The 22011-nt window shown below is 69.5% G+C and overlaps 1 protein-coding gene across 1 annotated transcript; it reads right to left on the bottom strand.

Moving 5' to 3' along the window:
- Positions 1-283: 283 nt before the first annotated feature.
- On the bottom strand, positions 284-14243 carry LOC138064248 (atrial natriuretic peptide receptor 2-like). Its single transcript, XM_068925952.1, has 22 exons — positions 13520-14243; positions 6891-7090; positions 6679-6792; positions 6310-6445; positions 6091-6185; positions 5797-5926; positions 5493-5577; positions 5208-5328; positions 4900-4974; positions 4575-4652; positions 4297-4401; positions 3877-3948; positions 3604-3763; positions 3323-3478; positions 3062-3230; positions 2728-2874; positions 2363-2486; positions 2162-2230; positions 1829-2003; positions 1526-1624; positions 1316-1407; positions 284-1034 (listed from the first exon to the last, which is right to left on the bottom strand). The coding sequence occupies exons 1-22, from the start codon at positions 14241-14243 to the stop codon at positions 972-974; spliced, it is 3189 nt and encodes a 1062-aa protein (XP_068782053.1). The 3' UTR covers positions 284-971.
- Positions 14244-22011: the final 7768 nt, after the last annotated feature.

Below are 22011 nucleotides of genomic sequence, written 5' to 3'. Positions count from 1 at the left end.
GAACCCTCTCCAGCAGACGCAGCGCGGCAGCCTCCCTGCCGCGGCTCGGGAAGGCCGGCGCGGGGCGGCTCGCTGCACGCGCCCAGCGCCAGCCCCCCGGGGCCAGCCCCCGGCCCCGCCGGGGAGGCTCTGTCCTCGAACAGCCCAGGGGCCGCCGTCCCCAGCCTCGGCTGAGCTTGCGGTGGGGGGTCAGCTCTCAAAACCCACCCCCAGTTTTGCAGCCTGGGCGGGGGGGGGGGTCGCGGCTTGGGGGTCGGAGCGAAGCACAGGCTGGAGGCAGAGGTGTTTGGGGAAATCTGTATTTCAACAAAATAGTTTGCGCTATCTGACTGCTATATTTACACCTGGTGGGAGGGGGTATTTACACGACCCGGTGGGGCTATATACAGGGGAGCGGGAGGCAGGTGAGACGGGCAGGGGGTGTGGGGAGGAGCAGCGGCACTTCACATAGTCGGCTGTGCTCCAGCTGAGGGGCCAGTCCTGGCAGGAGCCCCCGTCTTTCCCCCACCCCGGGGAGGGGTGACAAGGTCAGCCAGGGCCCGAATACTGAAGAGAGAAGGCAAAATGCCCTGTGGGGCAGCCAGGCCCCAGGTAGTGGGCTCAGAGCCAGCTGAGCCGTGGGGGAGCGGACGCAGGAGGGTCCAGGACCTGAGAGGGTTGGGGGACACGGAGCCGGGATCGGGGCTGGTTCCTCCCCTCCGCGGGGCAGCGGGACCCCGGGGGGGAGGTGGGCTTTGCTGGTGCCTGTGGGTGGGGGGCAGGCGGTGCTGTCACTGTGGGGCCTCGCGTGCCCGAGCCCTGCTCCAGGAGGCCGAAGCCGGGAGCTGCAGGGGCCGAGGTGGCCCCGGCCACCCCAGTCTGTGGCATGGCCCAGGGGCGTGCAGGGCCAGGCGGCGCCGGGAAGCGTGGCTGGAGGCAGAGCGCGGCGTCCCGGTGCGGCGCGGGGCTCCACAGCGGTGGCGCAGCTGGGCTCAGATGACTTTGGGGTCTTTCCTCTCACCCAGCAGCCAGTACGTCCGCATTTTGCCCTTGCCCTGGGGGCAGAGGGAAGCATTCAGAGCCATGACTGGGTCAGCACCGGAGCCAGACCTTCCTGAGCCCATGGCCTGGCTGCGGTGCGGACCCCGTCCAGCCCTCGTGCAGGTGAGCTGGTGCCACCCACTGCCCTCTCAGATGCGACCTTGCAGACTACCAGATCGCCTAGGATCTGCCAAGGGGCACGGGGCCCCCAGTACCATACCACACCACTCAGTCCAGAGCACCTGGCTGGGGTCCTCCACCAGGCCCCCTGCCCACCACCCAATGCTGGCCTCACCTTCATCTCCACATCTCCACGCAGCTCCAGCTCAAAACAGCCAAACTCATCCAGGACTTCCTTGGTGGTGGACGAGACATGGATCTTCAGGGCTGGGGTGCACAGGGAGGGAAAAGAGACATTGCTGGGGCCTGGGACGGGGGTGCCACCTGCAGCTATGAACCCTGGAGAAGCCAGCAGCCCGTGGCTGGCCCCGGCCTCGGGACTCACCCTGGCCATTGGACTCCATGCGGGAGGCTGTGTTCACCGTGTCTCCAAACAGGCAGTAGCGGGGCATCTTTAGACCAACAACGCCAGCACAGACAGGGCCTATAGGCACAGAGATGTGGTGACCTGCTGCAGGATGGGTGAGCGTCTCCCAGCTGCAGTCCCAGCTGAGTGCCTCTCCAAGGATCCTTGAGCATGGCACCTATGTCACCCACGGGGTGACAGCAGCCCTCACACCCCTGTGCCCTCTGGCATCTCTCAGCTTGGGGCTCACCGGTGTGGACCGGCTCACACGCGTGGGCTCACCGGTGTGGATGCCGATACGCAGGTGGAGCTGGTCGTTGGGCCGGTGCCGGATCTTGAAGGTTTTGACGGCCTCGAGCAGGGCCAGGGCCATGCGGACGATCTCGTGGGCGTGCAGTTTCCCGTTGCGCACCGGCAGCCCCGACACCACCATGTAGGCGTCCCCGATGGTCTCCACCTGCGGCAGCGGGGGTTAGGGGAAGCAGCGTGCCCTGCGCCGCCCTGGCAGCACCCGCCTCGTCGGGGTCCCCCGTCCCCTGCCCGCAGCCCCCTCCTCGTGCCCCCCCCAGCCAGCGCCTTGCTGGGGTGGGGGCTGCGCGCACTCGCGTCCCCCACCTTGTACACGTCGAAGTTGTCAATGATGGCGTCGAAGCAGGTGTAGAGATCGTTCAGCAGCGTCACAACCTGGAAGGAGCGAGGGCGAGCGTGGGGCCGCGAGCGGGCACGTCCCTCTGAGCTGCCCCGAGCTGCCGGCGGCACGGGCCCGAGCCCGGGGCTGCCAAGCTCTCCCGCCGCCCCGCGGGGCCCTGCTCTCACCTGCATGGGGGTGCTCTCAGCCGAGAGGGCGGTGAAGCCCACAATGTCGCTGAAGTAGATGGTGACGCTGTCGAAAGCCTCGGCCCGCACCGTCTCCCCGCGCTTCAGCTGCTCCGCCACCGAGCTGGGGAGGGAAGGAGGCACGGTGGGTGCCACGGGGCCTGGCGCGACCGCGGGGAGGATCGCTTGCTCCCTCCCCGAAGCCCGGCACCCCGCTCCAGGCTCCCTGCCCTCTCCACCCCTTTCCCCGGCACAGGCCCGCAGGGCCAGGATGGGGACCCTGCGCTTGCCCGGCGGCGGGTGCAACCAGGCACCCGTCTCCGGAGCGCCGTGCGCGCCCGTCTCGCCCGCGCGCCCGTCCTCACTGGGGCAGGATCTGATAGAGCAGGTTCTCAGCCTTGCGCTTCTCCTCCAGGTAGGCCTGCGTCCGCTCCTCCACCAGCTTCTCCAGGTTGTTGGCGTACTGCTCCATGCGCGACAGCAGGTTGTCCAGGATGCTGGTGCTGCCCTCCCTGCAGGGACACCGGCGCCTGGGAAGCCGGGGGCCGCGACGCGCCCTCGCTCCCAACGGGGTGAGGTGCCCCCAGGGCACCTGGGGACCCAGCTGTCCTCCCAGAGCCACCAGGTCCTGCTGTCTGCAAGGGCTAGGGCTGCTCTCAGCCCCTCCAGCACCCGCGGCCACCCCCCACCAGCACCCACTTGTTGAATCTGCGGATGAAGATCTTGATCTGGCCGAAGTCGGGGCGCTCGGCCGGCTCCTGCGCCCAGCAGCGCTCCATGAGCACCGCCAGCTCCTCGCTGTGCACCCCGATGTCGAGGGAGGGGCGGAAGTACGGCTTCTGGCTGTTGCGCACCTTCTGCACGATCTCTGCCGGGGCGGGGGGACGCGGCGTCAGGGCGCCAGCTCGCCGGGGGCACCGGGCGAGCACCGGCAAACGCCCCCCCCCCCACCGCCTTCACCTTTGGGGCTCAAGTCCATGCCCTCGATGTAGAAGGGGCCGTTGCGCAGGGCGATCTCCTGCACGATGATGCCGAAGCTGTACACGTCGGCCTTCTGCATGCCCTGCGGGGGCAGCTGGCCCTTCTGCAGCAGCTCCGGCGCCGTCCACAGCTTCTCTGGCAGGACATAGCCACGGGGCGGTGAGGCAGGGCCACCCCATCCCACCCCCGCGGGGACCGGGCCGGGACCGCTCCGGCGCCTGTGCCCCAGCAGCCGGGGGACGGCACGGCACGGCACTCACTGGCGTAGAGGGCGTGCGTGTCCTCGCCGTCGCAGGACGAGCGGAAGCTGGCCAGCCCGTAGTCGGTGATCTTCAGCACGAAGCGGCTGTCCACCACGCAGTTGGATGACTTGAGGCTGCCGTGGTGCCCGATGATGCTGTTGTGCAGGAAGGCCATTCCCTGTGCCGGACAGACAGACGGACGCTGCAAAGCTGGCACCTCTGAGCAGAGCCCCGGTACCCCCCCGGCACCCCGTCCCACAGCCCCACAGCCCAGCGCCCTCATACAGGTACCTTGACGATGTCATTGATGAGCGAGTAGCGAAACATCCAGTCCAGGTTGATGCTCTCGTTCTCCAGGACGTCCTGGGGGAGCAGGCTGGACGTGAGCGGGGTCCCGCCAAGCGCTGCCGGGCAGCAGCACCGAGCGCCTGGCCTCGCAGGGAGCCGAGCCACGGGGCTCGCCCGGGGTGGCCCAGCGGCACCGACCCCGTCCCGTCCACATGCCTCTGCCCCGCCGGCACCCCGTTCACATGGCTGCTCCCCTGCCGCCAAGTCTCGCGGGGCTCGCACAGCCACCGGGCGTTCACAGCCCTGTCCTCAGTGCAACCAGGTCACTAGCCGTCAGGGCACAGCGCTGAGAAACCCCCCCGCCCCGGACCCCTCCGGACATGGGGTGCAGCCGGGCTGGGTGTCACCTCCCGGCCCCTCTACCTGCAGGCTGCCCCGCGGGCAGTACTCGGTCACGATGCAGATGTTGGGGGGGTCGATGCACGCCCCGATGAAGCGCGTCAGGTGGTTGAACTGGATGTCCCGCATCTAGAGCCGGAAGCAGAGCCGAGACCATGCCGAGATCAGGCGGGACACGCTGCTGCTCGCGCCCCGGCACCCACAGACCAGCCTGGCCCTGTGTCCCCCAGCCCCCCCGCCGGCAGGACCAGCCGCCGTGCCCCCAAGCAGGGTGCCCCCCGCCGCCCGGACCCCACACCTACGTGCTTCAGCTCGAAGAGCACCTGCCGCGTCAGCTCGATGCGCTTCTTGTTGACGTGTTTGATGGCCACCACGTTGCCCTGGGGCGGAGGAGAGGTCAGTGCCGCGCGGGGAGGGAAAGGGGCACAGGGCGGCCGCGCGGCGGGGGGACAGCCGGGCACGGATAACGCTGTAACGGGGGCCACGGCGGAGGCGGCACGTGGCGGGGAGCAAAGTGCCAGCACGCAGCCGAGGGGGACGCCGGAGGGCGCGGGGACGCCGCACGGCCGCGGGCTGCAGGGCTCGGCAGGCGGCGAGGCGGCCGCTCTCGCCGCCGGCCGGACTGACCTTGAAATGGCCGGTGTTGGCGAAGATCTGGAACTTGCCGTGGGTGGTCATCAGGGAGCCGTAGCTGGAGCCGCGCTGGGAGGGAAGGAGAGGGTTAGGGACGAGGGCTGCGGGGCAGGGACAGCCGGCGGCAGCGGGGCGCGCAGGGGACGGCGCAGAACGGGGCTCGGCAGGGCCAGGGTCCGTGGGGCTACATGCTCTATAGGGAGGGCGAAGTCTACGGGAGGAGGTGGGATGCTCTGCCAGGGACGCGGCTCTCTAGGGGCCGGAGAGGCGCGCAGCGGCAGGGCGAGGCGCGACGCTCTCACCAGGGACAGCGTGAGCCGGCTGCCCGCTCTCTTGTGGTACCGCTCGGCGCTCCCGAAGTGCAGCTCGTCCCAGCGGATCCGCCACAGCATACTGGCCAGCTCCTTCTCCAGCATCAGCTTCCTGGGGAGCACGGCGGGGTCAGGCACCCGTGGCCCTGCCCGGGGTCGCCCAGCGGGGCAGGACCGGTCCCTCACCCTGCCCAGCACCCTGGCTGCCCGGCCTGCCCCCCACCGACTCGAGGGGCGCCCGGGGCCAAGGCAGAGGCTCCCCGGTCCCCGACTGACCTGAAGATGAGGAAGCTGGAGATGCCGAACATGACGAAGGTGAGGCCGGCGCCCAAAGCCACGATGGCCAGCATGGAGAGGGGGGCTGCAGGGAGCAGGAGGCGTTAGCACAGCCTGGCTTCCCCCCCACCGCAGAGCCCCCGGACCCTGCGGTGGGCACCGGCCAGGCCAGCGCCCAGGGGAAACCGCCCCAAAGCCTGGGAGAGCCCGGCTGGAGCTCCCACTGAGGAAGGGCGCTGGGGACCAAGGGATGGGGGAAGCCGGGATGTCGGTGCTTGGGGGCTAGCTGCCCCACTACACTCACTTTTATCGCAGGAGGGGTCATCCACGTCGAAAACGCAGGGCGGGTTGTCCAGGGGGGGTGCCCCCTTCACCCAGTGGATGGGCCCCAGCCAGTGGATCTGCTTCTCCGCACCTGAGTAGTGTCCCACCACCTACGGGGAGAGAGCGCTGAGCCTGCGGACCCCCACCAGCCCCAGGGCCCTCCAACTCGCCCTGGAGCTCCCCACCCACAGCGCTCCGAGCATCCCTTCCCCAGACCCGGCTGCGGGCACGCTCCCCGCTGCCCCGGCTCCGCAGGGCCAGCACCAGCCCCCACCTCGTACTGCCCGCTCTCGGGATCGCCCATGGCCCAAAGGTTGAAGTCCGTGTCCCGGTCGTTGTTGCTGTCCATGCTCACCAGCCCCGTCACCCCTGCAGGAGAAGCGAGACCCAGGTGGGAGAGGGACCATGTTCAGCTCCCACCACGGGGGCCAGCTCCACTGCGTCGGCCCAGCCAGGCCACCGGCCTCGACTCCCACCCCGACCCCACCGTTACCCTGGAACTTGCGGTCCCGCATTTTCTGGATGATGCGGGTGATGTTTTTCTTGGAGCCGCCCTCCCGCAGCGTCTCGTTCAGCACCATGGCGTACAGCAGCACCCCATCGTAGAAACAGCCTGCCACCAGGTTCATCTGTCAGGGAGAGACGTCAGCGTCCCCAGCCCTATGAGCCCAGACATCGGGGCCGTACACCCACCCACAGCCCCATAACCCCAAGCACCAAGGCCATACACACAGCCTCCGGAGGCGGCACCTCTGGCATTGCACGCGGTCATGTCCCACCTTCTGCACACTGGGGACATGCCACAGCCCCGGTCAGACCGGTCCTCACCTCCTGGCATGCAGACCCACGGGGCCCCACTTACCAGGGAGTAGTTGAGCTGCACCCCAAAATTCTCCTTGGCTCGCAGGATGAGCTGGGTTTGGAAGTGCTGGTACTCGGGGTTTTGGGGCTCGTGGTAGGTGATCACCAGCACCGTCTGCAAGCAAGCACAGCACCGCGGCTGTTCACGCAGGTCCGGCAGCGCTGCCCCGGGCCCCGGCCCCGGCCGCAGGCAAGGGACGCCGCGCCGCTCACCTGGAAGGCCTCGCGCAGCCCCGAGTCCTGGCCCTGGCCCTGCTGCCAGGGCTTGAGGGCGTCACGGGCAGAGTCTCCCCGCAGGCTCTCCCCGAAGACGTCCACGTAGAAGAAGACATAGTCGCCGTTGGTGAGGTTCTCGCGCTGCGCCCGCTGCATGATCCGCCGCAGCATCTCCAGCGGGCCGCAGAGGTAAACCACTGCGGGAGAGAGGGGGCGTCAGGGGGGCACGCCGGCACCCGCTGCCGCCCGCCCCGGCCACCAGCGCCTCCTCGGGCACCCAGGACACCCCTGCCACGCGCACAGCAGGCTCCTTTCTCTCAGGGGGACGGGGCAGAGCAAATTCCCCTCCTGGAGAGGGGAAGACGGAGCAGGCGGATGGGGAAGATCTCAGCTCACCATCTTTTAATGCCCACATGCCCATACCCTCACGGCCAGAGAGCCCAGCCAGCCCCCTCCACGGCCCTCATTTGCCCTGTCCCGCTCCTGCCGCCTTGGACACCTTGGGTTAGAGGGTCAGAACGGACAAAAAGGCAACCCTTGCTCCGAAATATGGCACAGGCACCCCGTGCATCCCCACGCACAACAGCCTGGCATCAGTCACCCCACGCACAGCGCTCCGGCACCCCCCCACCGCGCCGGCACACAACCCCGGCACAGACGGGTCCTGCCCAAACAGACGCCAGGCACCCTCAGAAACAGCAGCCCCACACAGCCCTTACACAGCCCCACTGAAATGGGTCTTGCCCAGGCTGATCCCCCCCCACCCCGACACCGACCCCGCGCGCAGGCACCCCGCCGCCGTGCCCGGGAAGGGAGGTGACAACCAAGGACCACCTCCATGGGATGCTGCCCGTCCCCCCCAGCCCCTGACGGAGCAGCCGGGAGCCCGCTGGCCCGGCATCCCCGCTCGAGGGGCTCCACCAGCCCCGGCCAGGGGAAAACAGGTCCCGAAAGGCCCGGGGGCCGTGCCCCGGAGGACGGCAGCCTTTGCCCAGAGGACGCTGGGGAATCCAGACTCGGGAAGGGACAAAAACATGTTTGGGTTTGCGGTCGTGCGGCAGGAATGTGCAGGTTCCCGGATTCCAGCACCTTCGGCGGCTGCGGCATTAATTGGAAACAGAGCATCTGCTGGTGCGGCGCACGCGGCAAGGGGGTGCCCGGGCCCCGGCCCGCCGCCCCGGCTGCCCCCAGCCCAGCGCCGGGGCTCTGCCGGCCCCGCAGGGACACCCGGCCCGGGCACCGCGACGGGGGCTGCACGGGGCTGGCCGAGAGCGCCGCGGGCGGCGGGGAGGGCTGCCACGCGGGCTGCGCCTGAGACCGTCTGAAACCCCCCCGAGCAGGGGCCCTCTTCGCCCTCGGAGGGCCAGAGCAGAGGCTCCTGCCACCGCCTCCTCCCTCCCCCCGGAAAACCAGGGCCCCCGCTCCAGCCAGGCTGGCTGGGAACCCGGGATTGAGCAACGTGGGAGGAGGAGGCGGCGGGCGCCGGAGGAATGTCACGCTCAGACGCTGGCCCCGGCGCGCAGCCCTCCCGCGCGGGCTCAGCGCCGTGCCAGGGCCCCGGCCGGATTCGGAGCCCAGGGAAGGACGGGGCGAGCAAGGAAGCCCCGGGCCAGGGTCCCTGCGCCAGGAGAGCCCCCCTGCTGCGCGCGGGCGCGGGGCCAGGCAGGCAGCGGGATCCGCAGGGGCTCCCGACAGCCTCGACTCTCAGCGCAGCAAGGCAGCCCGGGCTGGGAGAAGAAACCCCGCAGAGCCGCCCTGCGAACCGGAAAGCCGCAGAGATGCCGGGAGCTGCTTCTGGGCGGGGGGCAGAGGCTCAACGGCAGGGGACACAGGGGAACAAGGTGACAAACGTGCCGCACGCCGGCCAACACAAACATCCCTCTGCCATCGCGGCTGAGGCCGGTACCCGGCGGCAACGTGTCGCTGCACAGCCGGAGGCGGCTCCCGCCCGTCCTCCGGGAACCTCTGCTCTCCTCGCGAGAGATTCACAGCCGGGCACCCCAGCACCCTGCCGCCGCGACATCCACGCTCCTTCCGCCCCGCCATCGTCCTCGCTCCCCGCTCGGCGCCGGCGGCCCAAGCTGAGCAAGGCAGGCACGAGCAGAAGCCTGTTTCAGATTTCCTAAGGGGTCAGAAATGGTTTCGCCCCGAATGCTGCACCTCCTTCCGTAAGCACTGTCTCTGCCCGCCCCGCGGAGCTGTGCGGGTCTGGCGCAGAGAAACCCGCCAGCTCCCACTCCCCAAACCGCTCCGCCACTTCGGGCAGCTCAGCACCTCGGCAGCGGCGGCGACGCGGGAGCTACGCAGAGGCCGCGAGCCCCGCGCGCGGACCTGACCTATGACCGAGCCCAGCCCGGAGCAGGCGCCAGGCTGGGGGACGCTGCTAAAAAGCAGCATGAAGCTCGCGGCGAGAGGCACCGAATGGGCTGGGGAGCAACAACAGCTGGTGGCAGATGGCGGGACACCCGGCGCAGCAGGCTCCGACGCCAGCAGCAAAACCCAGCCTAGTCAAAGGCCACGGAGAGCGGGAGGAGGAACGGCGCCTCGACAGCTCCCCGGGGGCAGTTACAAGAGCCGGGCAGGGCAGGGTCAGCCTTGGCGGCTCTCCGTGACGCAGGCGGCCGCCGGCACGCCGCGTGCCTGCTGACGGCCGCCCGCAGGTCGGCTCCCCGGGTCCGACGGGGGGCTGCAAACGCAGCCAAAGCCTTGCAGGGGAGCCTCAGCCCGGCGGGGCTGGCAGCATCACGGGGGATACCGGGCGCGGGGGGCCTGGCTGGCCCGTCTGGCACCCAGGAGGTGCAGGCAGCGCAGAGCCCCCCGGCGCCGACCCACGGGGTATCCGTGAGGCAGGAGGGCAGAGCGCGGCGCGGACGGGGCGGCGGGATGCCGTCCGCTCTCCAGCGCCAGGGAAGGAAACCCGAAACTGAGGGCAAAGGGAAACCTCCCCGCACATCCCTGTTTCGTGCAGCAGGGCCAGCGCGGGACGCCCCGGGGCGCACAGGCCTGCTCGGAGGAGCGCTGCCAACGCACAGCCCCCAAAGCGGGGCTGAGACCACCGCCCCAGTCGAGCGCCCTTCCCCTTCCCGCGGATATTGTGCGCATGAGGAGGGCCAAATCCACTCTCCTCCTGGCAGCAGCACCCCCCCGTTTCCCCAGGCACAGGACCTGTGCTGCGCAGGCAGATGCCCCGGTAATTCCCTCAACCTCAGCTCTAATTATATCAGTGCTTTTGTGAGCTGCAGGAGAGACGAGGGCCCCTGCACGTCGCCCAGGGCCCGCGAGGGGGGCAACGGGAAGCACAAGGCGCTAGCATGCAGGACGGGGCAGGGGCTCGCCTGCCCTGCTCTTTCCAAACTGTGGAGCTCCCTCAACCCCCCGCGCTCACTCTTGAGAGCTGCAAACATTGAGGATCGGGAGCTTCAGGAGCTGACGAGGGGGACAGGGAAGTGGCTTTCCCCAGCGAAGTTTTCCTTCACCAAACTCATGCCCATCACCTGGGAGAAGGGAGCTGAAGCCAGAACAAACGACGTGGTCTCGTTGCAGGACGTAGCCCCAGACACGCGCTGCAACTGCAGCTCCTGCTTCCCTCCCCAGCTCTCTCCCTGCCTGACACCCCACACGTGCCCCAGCGCCGCGTCCCTACGCACACAGGGCTGCCAGCACACCCACACCCCTGCTGCGGTGCCGAAACGCCGAGCCGGACAGCCAGGGCTCTAGCAGGTCCCGCCACCGGCGCCCCACGGCGTACCCGCGTGCTGGGGCAATGCAGCTCACGCAGGGGTCCCCACACGCTCCGGTGGCCCCGCAGCCACGCACTCCCGAGGACCAGCCATCCCCACCGCAGTGCGCAGACAACGGGCATCTGCCCTAGGACAGCCTGGCAGACGGCTCCCGCTCCCTGCCCCACACCGCCAAGCTTGGGGGACCACCAGGGCCACGGCGATGTCGGCACTGCCGGCCCGAACATCCTGTCCGCACACCCAGTCTCCAGACGTCCAACCCCCCATCCTGCCCCCCCAGCGCCTGGCTGCAGCCAAAGAGCCCCAGCTTCCCTGCAGGCCAGCCGGCGGGCCCACGCGCTGCCCCGCGTCTCTGCCCACGCCTGGCCCCCTCTCCCCGGCCCTCGTCTCCTGCCTGCATCACGAGGGGTCGATTCACATCGAGGTGATTTATGGCACCAAGCCGGAAACGGTGATTGGAATCACTGATTTTGGCCTTTTTCTGTGCGCGGTTCTTTGCCCCCCCGTCCCACGTAGAGCTCCAAGCCCCACGGCAGCACCGCCGGCGCAGCGAGCCTCCATGCCCACCGCTCGGCCAAGCAAATTGCAGGGGTGGGCACAAGCCCACCCTCGGCTCCTTTGACTCATCATGGGATGCCCAACCTCACCGATCCGGCGCCGTCAGCCTCCTCGCCAGCACAGCCCTACGCACCTGGGCCAGCCCAGCAAACCGTGCCTTCGGCCCCTGCGAGCCCAGCACGCGGCCGAGCACGGCCCGGTCCCCCCGTAAGCTGGCAGCTTGGCCCAACAGAGCCAGGAGTAGCGTTCCCTCAGCCAAATTTCCCACTGTCCAGTCTGGCTCCACTTGCCCAGGCTTGATGTCCTTCTTAATGACACAGCATCTTAGGATCCATTAAGAAACAATGCCGAGCAGTTGTCTCCAGGATCAATAAACCCTGCTCATCAATAATGAAACAGCATCAGGCCGCCCTTGGTCTCCAGCTGCCTCCGTAATCCAGTCCATTTCCTCCTGCTCCCAATATAGCAGCTCTCCCGGGGCGCTCTCAGCGCGCCAAATTGATTTATCCCTCCATCAGCAGGGTGGGGCCGTCCCAAAGCCCCGTCCCAGGGGTCCAGCCCAGCCCTCTCATCTGTCAGCATCGCTCAGGCGGGTGGGTGCTTCTCCGGGATGGGGCGGCAGCTGCCCCTCCCGGGTCCCCCGCCGCAGCCAGGGACCGGCACGACCCAAGGGCACCCATGGGCCAAGCCGGGGGCTCCCTGCGGGCCGGCACCTCGGAGCCTCGCTGCTCCTGAGCGAGCAACCTCAGCCAGGACCATCCTGCAGCCGCGTCCACGCTGTCCCACTCAGCCGCCACGCGGGGCGGCCGCGTCCAAACTGCCCTCGGGGACGGCCCCAATCCAGCTAACACGGGCTGTGCCTGGGCTGGCTCGGCAGAGGGCAGGATGTGCCAGGACCGTGCTCGCAGGGTCCCCCAAGTGTCCCTGGCCCTGCTCTCCCTCCTGGCGTAGCCCAACGCGTCTGGCAGTGCCCACCGGGGCGAGGGCTCCGGCGCAGGGTGGCGGGGCTGGGGACAGGGAGCGCGCGGCCCCCGCTGCCCGGGAGCCCCCGCCTGCACTGGGCTGGTCTCGAGGCCCTGGAGCTGCCTTGTCCCCTGCTGGGCCACCCTCCCCGAGCAGGGTCCCGCTGCACCCAGCTCCCACTATGCCTACCTTCGCCCCTCTCTGTACACCACCTAGGTCCCACTTTGCCCCCTTGCTGTGCCCCACACAGGTCCCACAGTCTCCCGGCCACTCACTGTGCCCCTTGCAAGTCCCACGGCTTCCCTGTCCCCTCGCCGTGCCCCACGCAGGTCCCACTGCGCCCCGGCCTCTTGCCGTTCCCTTCTGCAGGGCTTTGCTCCTTCCCCTCCCTAAGCCCCCCGAATGGGTCCCTTTACCCCCCACCCCGCGACCTGCCCCATGCACGGTCCCCTTGTGCCCCTCTTTGCGCCCAGCCCCGCACAGGGTCCCTGCGCGCTCCCCCCGCTTTGCACACTACCCCCCGCACGGTCCCTGTGCGCCCCCCCGCCTTGCACGCTGCCCCCCGCACGGTTCCCTGTGCGCCCCCCCGCCTTGCACGCTGCCCCCCGCACGGTCCCCGTGCGCCCCCCCGCCTTGCACACTGCCCCCCGCACGGTCCCTGTGCGCCCCCCCGCCTTGCACGCTGCCCCCCGCACGGTCCCTGTGCGCCCCCCCGCCTTGCACGCTGCCCCCCGCACGGTCCCTGTGCACCCCCCCGCCTTGCACACTGCCCCCCGCACGGTCCCTGTGCGCCCCCCCGCCTTGCACACTGCCCCCCGCACGGTCCCTGTGCGCCCCCCCGCCTTGCACGCTGCCCCCCACACGGTCCCCGTGCACCCCCCCGCCTTGCACGCTGCCCCCCACACGGTCCCCGTGCACCCCCCCTGCCTTGCACGCTGCCCCCCACACGGTCCCCGTGCACCCCCCCGCCTTGCACGCTGCCCCCCCGCACGGTTCCCTGTGCACCCCCCCGCCTTGCACGCTGCCCCCCGCACGGTCCCTGTGCACCCCCCCGCCTTGCACGCTGCCCCCCACACAGTCCCCGTGCGCCCCCCCTGCCTTGCGCGCTGCGCCCCGCACGTCCCCATGCGCCCCCCCGCCTTGCACCCAGCCTCACGCACGGTCCCCGCGCGCCCCCCTCTTCTGCGCGCTGCCCCGTGCAGGGTCCCCGCGCGCCCCCCCTTTTGCGCGCTGCCGCGCGGGCGGCCCCCGCGCGCCTCCCCGCCTTGCGCCCAGGCCCCGCGCACGGTCCCCGCGCGCCTCCCCGCCTTGCGCGCTGCCCCGCGCGCGCCCCCCGCTCCCCGCGCAGCGCGCCCCGCTCCGCACCGCGCCCGTTGGCCTTGATGAAGTGGACGGCGGCGTCGGGGCCGCCCTCGTCGGGCGAGTAGATGTGGTAGCGCAGGGTGATGTTGCTGGCCTCCTGCAGCTCCTGGTAGACGCCCTCGATGGTGAAGTAGTAGGGCCGGTCGTCGGTCCGGCGGTCGGCGTAGAGGAGCGCGGCGCGGGCGCTCCAGTTGAAGTGGGCGTGCAGGTGGGCCACGAAGGCGCCCAGCTTGGGGGCCGAGGGCCCGGTGCGCACCGTCGTGCTGTAGAGCTTCCGCTTCTGGCTGAAGCCCGCGGCCACGGCGCCGGCGGTGATGAGCGGCAGCCGCCAGTGCGAGGCGAACCGCCCCACCGTGGCGGCGGGGTAGACGCAGCCCGGCCCGAAGAGCACGTCGGGGTCGTGGTAGAGCTTGAGGTCCACGGCCTTGAGCGGCGCCACGTACTCGGAGCAGGCGCCCTCCAGCTCCGAGCTCATGAACTCGACGCGCACCGAGAAGGGCCGCGGCAGCAGCGGCGGCTCGCCCCGCTCCAGCGCCTCCAGGGCCAGGCTCAGCGCCGGCCCCACGCGCGGCCAAGCCCACGCGTAGCTGAGGTTGCGCTCCGGCAGCACCACGGCCACCGTCAGATTGGCGCCCGCCCCGTCGGGGGCCGCCGCCCGCCGCCCGCCGCCGCCGCCGCCCGCCGCCGCCAGCAGCGCCGCCAGCACCAGCGGCAGCCGCGGAGCCATGGGCCGCGCTGGCTCCTGCGCCCCGGCCGCCGCCCGCGGCTCCCTGCGCCGCGCCCGCGCCCGCGCCCGCCCCGCCGCCGGCGCCTCCCCCCGGGCGGGACCGCACCGGCCGCCGCCGGGGGCAGCGCCCCCTGCCGCCGCCGCCGCTCGCGGCCCGCCGCCCCCCGCCCCGGGCACCGGCCACCGGGTACCGGCCACCGGCCACCGCGCCCGCCGTCGGGGCGGCCGCGCGCTCCCAGTGCGCCCGGGCGGCGGGGGCCCGGGCGGCGCCCGCGGGGTGCGCGGGGGCCCTGGGGAGGGTGTCCCCACCAAGAGGGGGGTGGGCTAAGGGTGCTATGGGGCCCTGGGGAGGGTGTCCCCACCGAGGGGGTGGGCTAAGGGTGCTATGGGGCCCTGGGGAGGGTGTCCCCACCGAGGGGGTGGGCTAAGGGTGCTATGGGACCCTGGGGAGGGTGTCCCCACCGAGGGGGGTGGGCTAAGGGTGCTATGGGGCCCTGGGGAGGGTGTCCCCACCGAGGGGGTGGGCTAAGGGTGCTATGGGGCCCTGGGGAGGGTGTCCCCACCGAGGGGGTGGGCTAAGGGTGCTATGGGGCCCTGGGGAGGGTGTCCCCACCGAGGGGGGTGGGCTAAGGGTGCTATGGGGCCCTGGGGAGGGTGTCCCCACCGAGGGGGTGGGCTAAGGGTGCTATGGGGCCCTGGGGAGGGTGTCCCCACTGAGGGGGTGGGCTAAGGGTGCTATGGGGCCCTGGGGAGGGTGTCCCCACCGAGGGGGTGGGCTAAGGGTGCTATGGGGCCCTGGGGAGGGTGTCCCCACCGAGAGGGTGGGCTGGGGGCACTGTGGGACCCTGGGGAGGGTGTCCCCACCGAGGGGGTGGGCTGAGGGCGCTGTGGGACACTGGGGAGGGTGTCCCCACCGAGGGGGTGGGCTAAGGGTGCTATGGGGCCCTGGGGAGGGTGTCCCCACCAAGAGGGGGGTGGGCTAAGGGTGCTATGGGGCCCTGGGGAGGGTGTCCCCACCGAGGGGGTGGGCTAAGAGTGCTATGGGGCCCTGGAGAGGATGTCCCCACCGAGGGGGTGGGCTGGGGGTGCTATGGGACCCTGGGGAGGGTGTCCCCACCGAGGGGGTGGGGTGGGGGCACTGTGGGACCCTGGAGAGGGTGTCCCCACCGAGGGGGTGGGCTAAGGGTGCTATGGGACCCTGGAGAGGGTGTCCCCACCGAGGGGGTGGGCTAAGGGTGCTATGGGGCCCTGGGGAGGGTGTCCCCACCGAGGGGGGTGGGCTAAAGGTGCTATGGGGCCCTGGGGAGGGTGTCCCCACCGAGGGGGTGGGCTAAGGGTGCTATGGGGCCCTGGGGAGGGTGTCCCCACCGAGGGGGTGGGCTAAGGGTGCTATGGGGCCCTGGGGAGGGTGTCCCCACCGAGGGGGTGGGCTGGGGGCACTATGGGGCCCTGGGGAGGGTGTCCCCACCGAGGGGGTGGGCTAAGGGTGCTATGGGGCCCTGGGGAGGGTGTCCCCACCGAGGGGGGTGGGCTAAGAGTGCTATGGGGCCCTGGGGAGGGTGTCCCCACCGAGGGGGTGGGCTAAGGGTGCTATAGGGCCATGGGGAGGGTGTCCCCACCGAGGGGGTGGGCTGGGGGCACTATGGGGCCCTGGGGAGGGTGTCCCCACTGAGTGGGGTGGGCCGGGGGGTGCAGGAGGGTGAGGAGCCCTATGGAGGGAGGCCATGGGTAGCGGTGTCCCCCGGGGGGGCCGAGTTGTGGGGTAAAGGGGGAAGGCCCTGGGTAGGGGTGTCCCCACTGAGGGGTCCCCCAGGTTGTGGAGTTGGGGGGACCAAGCTGTGGGGCGCTCGGGGGGAGCCCCAGGTGTGCTGTCCCCACAGAGGGGTGCCCCAGGGTGTTGGGTGGGGGGGCCTGCAGAGAGGGTGCCTTCAGTGTGAGTCTCCCCCTGGGGGGGGGGGTGCAGGGGGTCTGAGAGAGCCTTGGGTGTGGGTGTCCCTGCCAGGGGGTCCCCCAGGCTGTGGGGTCCCCTTGCACCCCCCCCCTTGTGCCTTGCTCCATGCGTGGTCCCCTTGTGCCTCCCCTGCTGTGGAGGGTGCCGGGGGAGAGGTGCCCGGGGAGCTGCTGTGCCCGCTGTGCCCGCTGCGCCCCTGCCCCACGCGCGCGCCGGTCACATCGCTGGGGTCTGGCTGGGGCCGGGGGCGCTGGGGCAGGAGAGGGCTCGGGGAGTCCCTCCGCCGGGCCCCCCGGCTCCCAGCCGCGGGGGGGCCGGAGGCAGCAGCACATCTGGGCTGCAGGTTTCAAGCCTCAGCAGCGGCCCCGATGCGGGGCGCTGGCGCCGAAACCGTCCGTGGGGTGCAAGCCGGGAGGGGGGGCCGGGGGGGCCAGAGGGTGGGGGAGACCAGCCGGGGGAGGGGGGGGCTGCGAGCGGAGCAGGGGCGCTGGGACAGAGCCCCGGGGGGCTCTGGGGGGGCAGGGAGCCCCGAGGAGCGCCCGCCAGCCCTTGCAGGGACGCCGGGGGGGGGGGGTTGCAGAGCGGGGCAGAGGGAGGCCGCGCGGCAGGGAGCCGGGGGGCCGCGAGCAGGCGAGGGGCTGCCGCGGGGAGCTGGCCCCGCTTGGGGGGGTTGCAGCGGGGCCGCGGCGGGGGCACGCAGCCGCCGCGCGCCGCATTCCTCGCATTCCCGGCCGGCCCGCCGCCGGCCCGCGGGGCCCCCGCCGGCCCCCCCGCCCTGCCGCCGGCCCCTGCCCGTTGCAGGGCGTTTTGGAGGACGCAGGGGCACTGGCAGGCACGGGGAGGGGGTGACGCCTGGAGGGATTGAGCTGGGCGCCCTCCCCACGCGGGTGCCCCGAGCAGCCCCGGTGCGGAGGACGAGCCGTGCCCCCCGCGGCTGCCCGCAGAGCTGCAGGGTTGGCCCCAGTCACTGGGGTCTCGCTGGCACCGCTGGCCCCTGCGGGGGGGCGCGCTGGGATCCGGCCGGCGAGATCCGGGGGTGTCCCCAGCCCCCCCCCCCGGCCCCGTGGCCCTCGCAGGACCGCTGCTGCCGGAGGCCGTGAGTGAGGAGTAAGGGACAGGCTGGGCATCTCCTGAGGGCCACGTGGCGGCCCGGACGGGACGGGCAGCGGCTGCGCGCGCCCCCCCCGGCCCGCCTCCGGGCACGTGCGCAGCTCCAACTGCAGCCGGGCCCGACACCTCGGGGGCCCCAGCCGCTCTGGGGCCAGGACCGGCGTCCTCCTGCCAGTGCCTCCGCACGTGTCCCCGCGATGAATGACGTGTCCTTCCCGTCGGGGGGTCACGGAGCTCGGCTTGCCCAGCCCAGCAGAACCTGAGCTCCGGGCATTGGGTTCCCGGCTATAAATACCCCGGCGAGGTCGCAGCTCCCAGCCGGGCGAGCTGCCTGAGCCAAAGGACGATGCCGGCCCAGGAGCAGCTGTAATCCAAACGGGGTGTACGTCTGGGTGAGAAGTGTGAAGCAGGGAGGGTCTGAAGCAGCTTCCCCCTGGGGCACCGGGGCTGGGGGAGAGGGGGACTGCCCGGGGTGCATGAAGCAGCCAGCCCTCCCGTCCCCCTGCAGTCCAGCAAAAGGAAGTTCCTGGAGATCCCCCTCAGCCCAGGCATTTCCAGGAGTACTGGTGAAATCACTGTGTCCCTGAGCCTGGGAAGGACCGAGAGCAGAGCTGGGCACAGTGGATCCCCAGGGGTGCTGCTTGGGAAGCGCAGCCCAGGTGATCCGCACCTTCTCTGTGCTGCTTGGCCAAACTCAAGCCCGCCTGGCTGGGGACCTGGCACAGTTTGGGGCCACGGTGCCTTTTCTAGCGCCCGCCCCGTTTCAGCCTCAAAGCCCGTCGGCATTGCCTGGGGCACAAATATGTCCCGAGGACCCTTGCCAAAAGCTCTGCAGCTGCCAAAGACCCTGGGGCGCTGACTGCACCAGGCCCTTCGTGGCGAGACGAGATGGGGACGTGAGGAAATGGGGACAGGGGCACTCCAGCAAGGGCTGGGCTTGGAGCCTGTCGCCCAAACACCTCCAGCCTCGGGGAGCCTCCGCTGCTCCCTCTTCCCTGGGGAGCCCCAGGCTGGCAACTGGGGTGTGCTCCCGGCCTGCGGGATGCCACCCGGGGGACTTCTGGGGACCTCGGAGCAGGAGGGCAGAGCAGGGGATGCCTCTGGGGTAGGAGCAGGCACCGGTCAAGGCTGGTTGTGCAGAAGGGCACGTTTCACCCCAGCAGGGCCGAGGGTTTCCCGGAGGCGCAGGCAGAGAGAGCAGAGGGACCCCGGGCTCTCATCCGCTCTTGCCGGGAGCAGGAGAGCCGGCTAGAAAGCCGCAGCAGGCACGGTGCCTCCAGAAGGGGCCGGGAGCGGGTGGGACTTGCAGACCAGGCGCGCAACCAACTTCCCTGCGATGGGTGAGGGCGCTCCCGGAGGAAAGGGGCTGACGGCCCCCCGGCTCCAGAAAAAGCTTTGTCCAACCTTTTCTGTCCCTGCCTATGATGGGCTGGGGACGAGGCTGTTGTGTCACTTGTTGGGGACCTAGCGATGCTCTTGTGGGACGTGCTGCAAGCAACGGGGGTGTAGCGTCGGGGTGAAGCGACGCCAGGGCCACGGGGAAGCCGGCCGGGAGCACGGGGAGCAGCGCTGCACTCCCGCTGCTGGGAGGCCTGTGCGGGGCCGGGCTTTGCTCCGGGGCCGGGGCCGTGCCAGGCTCAGCAGGGAGTGTTTGCGTGCAAATGCCAGCAGAGGGGGCCCAGTGACCGGTGCTGTACACCGTACGCTGCACGCTGTACACCGCTGCACGGGGATGCTGGCACCGCCGGGGCACCGTGCACCGCTGGGGCAGGGAGGGCTGGGAAGGGGATGGGGTCTCACGAGCAGCGTGCCCGAATGTGCCGCGTCCTCTCCTTAGCCGTCCCAAGCCGTCCCAGAGACCAGGGCTGTGCAGAACGGAGGGGACGCGGTATCTGCACGGTGTGTCGCGTGCCACCGTCATCGGCTGCAGCCTTCCGCGCAGGCTGAGCTGGGCCCCGGCACAACCATCCCCGGGGCAGAGGGGAGGGAGGGACACGGAGCGATGGATCTTGGGGGGTCACTCCTGGCAAATGGGATCGCCAGCCCGGCAGGGCAGCTCTCCCGGCAGAGCTGGGAGAGCAACGTGCAGACCAGGACTGCGATTTGTGATTTCTTCCGCTTCTGGAGTGTGACTGCAACAGAAGAAACAGCAGAGCAAGGGTGGAAAGACAAAACACGGGATACCACTCGTTTCCCTTGTTTCAGTCAAGCCCTGCTGAGGGCACAGCTCAAACCAGTGGTTAACAGAAGGCCCTGCACCCTGAGAGCAGGTCGCAGCACGTCTCCCACCGCATCCCTCCTGCCGGCCCAGCACTGGGACAGGCTGCGGCCAAGGAGCACCCAGGGCCGCCGCTCATTCCTGCAGAAGATCTCTCCAAAAGATGGTCCGTGGTTGCCCGTCTGGAATAACCCTGTGGGTCCTGCACTGTTTCACTACACTTCTTTCCTGCACTTGAAGCCTCTCAGCTTGGATCTGACAAGTTTTCTACTAGAAGGCTCATTTTTAATGATTCAAGGTGAAAGCTGTTGCCAAACCTTTGCCCTGAGGGAGCCGTGGATCGGTCTCCCTGCAGGAGGGGGTTTGGTTTTGCGCCCCAGGAGACCCCCATCCCTCCTGCGAGCTACCAGCAGCAGCCATCCCCAGGTGCCGGATCTGCTCCCAGGCCTGGAGCTGCCACACGTCACCGTGGGGCTGTGCCCAGCGCCCCGGCCGTGGCAGTCCGCGTGCTGGGTGGGAGCGTGGCCAACACTGAGGGCGCAGCCCTGGCCACCTGCCCCAGGTTGGGGGTCATGACCGAAAGGTTCCTGTCTTGTTTCCTGGGTTCCCAGAAAGCAAAAACAAGCCCAAAGCCCCCAAAGCGGGTGATTGTTTAATTGGTCAAAAATGTTTCTCCCTACCCTGGAATGCAATAAACCAAGCTAACGTCTGCAGGAGCGTGCCAGACGTAGTCACCTCTGCACCGAGAGCGGGGCCAGAAACCTGTCATTCCCGGAGGTGGCTGTGAAGAGCTTTACAGGCATCAGGAGTGGGGTGCCCTGGGGACTGCCAGCTCCTGGGGCCATGCAGAGGAGCTGCGCAGCGTACATGGCACAGGGCACAGGATGTGCGTACCGCGTTGGGTTGCCGGGAGGTCTAGCGCTCTGGCACAGCCCTGGAAAAGCACGTGGTGGCCCAGGCGGGCACTGGCTCCTTTTTGCTGTAGCCACTGCATGGGCTGGGGGTCATAAATGGGCTTGGTAATGGGAGGCTTGGAGTGGGAAGGAGGTAGGTGCCACACGTGGGGCCCAGCAGGCTGTCCCCTGCCGTGGTGCTAGTGGAGGAGAGTTCCTCAGAAGGACACCTCGCTCCAGAACATCTCCAGAAGGTCTCGCCCTCCAGAGCCTGCAGCCACGTGGCTGCTCTGCAGCCTGCAAAGAGCCTTTGGCAGCTCAGCTCTGGGCAAGGACAGTTCCCTGGGTACTGTCTGCCCTTACCTGGCTGCCGGCAGCGCTTTGGCACCACAGAGGGAGGAGATGGAGGTGAAAGCGGAGCCATCTCGGGCACTGAGGAGGCCCGGCCCACGTGTCAGGCCAGGCTAGCATGTGAGGTGGTGTGGGCCAAGAGTGGCGAGCCTGTGGCGTGAGATAATGTGCGGGGATGGCTTGGTGCATGCGGGGTGACCTTTGCATTTATGGGTTTCCTCTGCTCTTGTTGTCAGGGTAACCTGAAGGACTCCTTGTTTGTGTTTGGATTTTATGTGCCAACAACGGAAAAAATGGAGCAGAAGTGAATAGTTTAAAGGGAAAAATGTGGGTAATGTGGCAGCTGTGTTGTTCCTCGGGTTCAGGGCAGGTTCAGGGCAGGGGCCTGTCCGTGCAGCAAGGGCAGAGACCCAACGAGTCCATGAGGCAACGTGTTCACTGGGACTCACCAACTGCCAGTGCCTCTCCATGCCCCATCACCCAACGAGGGGATCTACACGCGTTCACAGAGTCACTGAGGGACGGTGGCTGGAAGGGACAGTGGTGGCTAAACCCTCCAAAGCAGGGCCAACCTCTAGCAGGTTGCTCAGGGCCTGGTCCCATCAAGGGCTGAAGGTCGCCGAGGATGGAGGTTTCCTCTCTGGGCCCTGCTCTAGGTTTTGGCTGCCATCACGGGGAAATATATTTCCTAATATTTAATAACCAGCAGCTCCGAGCGGGTCAGGAAGCCGGGCCACCGGACACATGGAGGAGTTGGTGTCATCGGCCAATGGAGCACATGGAGGGTTCAGCCCAGGGCCAGTCCCTGTCCGAAACCAGGCTACGATATTCCTGCTGAGATACATCTCCCTGCAAGGGCATTGCTGCTGAGGTTCATCCCGAACGCCCGGGGATGGCCGTGGAGAGCGAGACGCCGAGGCCAGGCACGCGAAGGCCCATTCGTGCCCCAGCTCGCGGCCGCTCATCTTGCAGCCGCTCACCGGGGCAGCTCCGCCACGGGTGCCCGCTCTTCCCTTGGCCCCGGGCCTGACAGGCGTGTGGCACTTTCTTGGACAGCGCGGCTCCTGCGTGGCCCAGGAATGATCTCCCAGGGTTATTTCTGACTCACAGGACAGGAAACGTTTAGGGGTTTAAGCCGAGATGAATAATGTGCTCATTTCCTTGTGCCGACTACAAAGCACCTGCTTCGGGGGATTTATGGAGTGCCGCTCTCTCGCGCTCGCGGCGCTGCTGCCCGCCCGGATG

The sequence above is a fragment of the Struthio camelus genome, chromosome W (genome assembly GCF_040807025.1).
Source record: "Struthio camelus isolate bStrCam1 chromosome W, bStrCam1.hap1, whole genome shotgun sequence".
NCBI lineage: Eukaryota > Metazoa > Chordata > Aves > Struthioniformes > Struthionidae > Struthio > Struthio camelus.
Note: the sequence above shows the minus strand (reverse complement) of the source record. Positions and strands in the feature narration are given on the sequence as shown.